At 58.4% G+C, this 3450-nt stretch overlaps 1 protein-coding gene across 1 annotated transcript in view; it reads right to left on the reverse strand.

The window, feature by feature from the left end:
* Positions 1–2894, reverse strand: part of ABI3 (ABI family, member 3) — a gene marked incomplete at its 3' end in the record, with an annotated part of 3974 nt that extends 1080 nt beyond the window's left edge. The window contains exons 1-3 of the mRNA XM_009083671.1: positions 2657–2894; positions 1498–1665; positions 541–717 (exon numbers count right to left, since the gene is read on the reverse strand). Of these exons, the coding sequence (XP_009081919.1) occupies positions 541–717; positions 1498–1665; positions 2657–2773 (462 nt within the window). The remainder of the gene's footprint in view (positions 1–540; positions 718–1497; positions 1666–2656) is intronic.
* Between the last annotated feature and the right edge of the window lie 556 nt (positions 2895–3450).

The following is a 3450-nucleotide window of genomic DNA, read 5'->3' on the forward strand; positions in this document are numbered from 1 at the left end:
GTGCAAAGCGTCTGAACCTTCTCCTGTGGAAGACTTTCAGAGGTGGGAAAGGCTCTGGGAGGGGTGAGAGGTGTTCAACCCTCTCCCATGAGCACCTTCTGGAGCTGGGAAAGGCTCTATGGGGGTACAAAGCTGCTGAACTATCTCCTGTAGAAGCTTTCTGGAGCTCCATGGGGGTGCAAGGCTGCTGAACACCTTCTCTGTGGTCCCCTTCTGGACATGGAAATTCTCTGTGGTCACCTTCTGGAGCTGGAAAAGGCCACATGGGGGTGGGAGGTTGTGGCTCAACACCAGCCCCAGTAGCATGGGAGGTCTTTGCTGAGTGGTCTGTGCCTCAGTTTCCCTCTGTGTATTGGGCTGTGTCGCTCTCCCTGGGCTGGGAACACTGAGTCCCAGCAGGATGAGTCCCAGACTGAGCTGCAGGGCATGGACAGACCCCACTTGGCCACTGAGGAAGGGTTTGAGCAGGACATCAGGGACCAAGGAAGTCCACCCAAAGCCCCTTCCCTACTGTGGGACACCCTCCTGCCCTGGGCTCACCTTTATGCCATGGCCAATGTCATCCAGGACGCTGAAGTTGAGAGGTTTCCTGTAGTAGGGCTCCAGGTCAGGAGGGTTGGGAGGGGGCACAACCTTCTGGTAGGATGGGAACTTCTTGCTGATGGTCAAGGAGCCGATCTCCCGGCGGGACACCTTCTCCTTGTGGATGTCAACCATCTGTGGAGGTGACACTGTCCCCACTGTCCCATCCCTGGTTCTTCCCACCTCCTGCTCTCCCCTCCAAGTCCCACCACCCTTCCCAGCCCTGCCTCCCTGGCCCAGTCCAAGCCAAAGGGGCAGATCCTGCTCTGTTCCACCACAGCAGTGATGCCCTTGGTGCCACCACAGCGGATTTGGCCCTTCCTAAAGCAGGGAACAGGGGGACAGAGGGGGAGGAGGGGAGGTGTGAGTCTCAGCCACTCCATAAGCTGTTTTCCTGCTGCTTCCACAGGGTCCTGTCTCCTCCCGTGGCTGGAAAGGCTCCAAGTGGCTTCCAAGTGCCAGGAAGAGGGTGGGTGGCCACGGGACTCTGCATCACTGTCCCTAAGCTCTGGAAGGATGAGGCCAAGTCCCAGCAAGGGGAAAGTGTGGCAGCCAGAACAACCCTCTGACCCTCATCACTCCACTTTGGCTCCTCTGAGATTTCCTGGGCAGGTTCCACAGTCCTTCCACTGGGATTTACAAGTGTGTGTACTGGGAAAACACCCCAGAGACCAGATTCTTAGCCCCAGATGGACTCATCCCTCCTTGATGTGTTGACTGACCACCACCACCACCCCCCAGGGAAATGGTTTTGCATTGCCACTGCACAGTGATGCTATGGGGGGTGGGGAATGACAGGTTTCTGAAGCTGCAGGGATGGAGAGTCTTCAACCCCTTTGAGCTGCTCAAATCTCCTTTCCCAGAGCCCTTCCCAAATCCCACCACGTGCCAGAAGCAGTTGGAAGATGGTCCCACCTGGGCCACGCAGGCGACATCGGCCTCCACCTTGCTCAGCTGTGCTGCCTGCAGGTCCAGCAGCCTCAGGAAGGCAGTGGCCAAGCTGCTGACCTGGTAGGTGACACTGGCCAGGGACTGTGTGCTCAGAGCCATCGTCTCCTCCAGAGCCTTTCGCTTGTCACTGGCCTGGAAGGGAAACCCAAGGGGTGGGATGAGCCCACTCCAAACAGCCACCACTGCCCCCCATGCTGTGGTCACACGGCAGCAGAGATGTTTCCTTCTGCTTTCCAAATGCATCAAACTTCCTCTGGCTCTGCCAGCAGGACACACAGGCAGCCAGCAGGCAGCAGTGCTTGGCTATTCCAGCACCAAGGATTCACTGTGATTCCTCCCTGGGAAGATGATGATGATGCTTCAGCAGGTGATGGAGCTGAGGGTCCTGCTCAGCCTCCTGTCACCCCTGGAGACAGATGGCCATGCCACCAGACAGCTCTGTTGGGACACCTGGCCAGGCCACCAGCTGTGCTGGGGACAGTGTCTCAGTTCTCTAAATAGTTCAGCATGTTTCCCCTTTGGTTCTGCTCCAATGGGTCCAACCCCTTGGGGTCTGGCTTGAGCCTGCAGTGTCACTGACACAGCCTTGGCCCCCCCCAGCCAAGACACCCTCCTCAGTAAACGGGGCAGGAATTACCTTTTCCCTCTTATTTCATCCCAAATCTCCTGCCCTCCTTCCCTCAGTGGGGGCCAGGCAGGGAAGAGGAAGAGGAGGAGGAGGAGGAGGAGGAGGAGGAGGAGGAGGAGGGATGCTGATGGCAGCAGAGCTCTGCATGTGCAGACACCCAGCTCATCTCATCCTTACCAGGAGGCACCTCCAAAACCCTGGAGACAGCCCAGTGGGGTTGACATCCCTCATCCCCTTACAGGACTTCTCCAGAAGCACCAAACCCTCAGAGAACTCTCATCCCAAACCCACCCTGAGAACTGTGGAGCAAGAAGGGAAACCAAGGCACGAGGAAAACGCAACAGCGACATGCAATACCCAGTTGGATGCTAACAAGGATGCTCAGCCCTCCATTTCCAAGGGCAAAACCTTCACCATCTCCTACCTCCAGGACCACTATCCCACCAGGGCTGTCCCCAGCATCCCCTGCCATGGCCCTGTCTCCCCCACCCTGACCTGCAGGTAGTTGCTCTCGCAGTAGTCAGCGACCCTGTGCAGGTTGCCGTGGTGGTCACGTAGGACCTGTCGACCCTCGGGGATGTGATGCTGCTGCAGCTGCTCCAGCTCTGACATGGTGCTGTTCTGTGCTCAGCTCCCACTTCCTCCCCACCCGCCTCGCCGCGGCGTTTTGAAGCTGGCGGAGGAGCTGACGCAGAGGCCGCGGGCGCCGCGGTGTCCCCGTCCCCCCGAGGGACATCCCCACGGCCTGGAGCCAGCCCTGGGAAGGAAAAGTGGGGAGCCAGCAGGAGGAGGAGAATGGGAAGGAAACCAGCCTGGCCTCAAGCACATGAGGGATGGGTTGGGAGCAGCTCCTGGTTGTGGGAGCGCGGGAAGAGTGGCCGTGATGGAGAAGGATGTGAGTCACGGAAGAACTGGAGTAAAGTTGGGGGGAGGGATTGAAAATGAGCCCTGACCCCCATCTCTGCCCACTCTCCATCAGCCACTGCTGCCCTCACGGTGGGTGTGAGGCTGAGCCAAGCTCAGGTGCATCCAGAGAGAGCAATTCCCTTTGTCATCCTGGCAACCAAGAGCAGCAATTCCACTGCCAGGAGCTCCTCCCTGGAAAAATCCCATGGTTCCTGTGCATCCCAGGCAGCATTGCCATCCCACAGAGAGGGATGTGCCAAGTGACCCCACCAAGTGCTTGTCCTTCCCTCGCCCAGGACACTGTGTCCTTCTCTGTGCTTTGCTCAGGACGTTTCACATCCCCATGGCTGAGGGCAGGAAATTCCCACTAGCTCGATGCTTGG

This window comes from Acanthisitta chloris, unplaced genomic scaffold (assembly GCF_000695815.1).
Source record: "Acanthisitta chloris isolate BGI_N310 unplaced genomic scaffold, ASM69581v1 scaffold27871, whole genome shotgun sequence".
Taxonomy (NCBI): Eukaryota; Metazoa; Chordata; class Aves; order Passeriformes; family Acanthisittidae; genus Acanthisitta; species Acanthisitta chloris.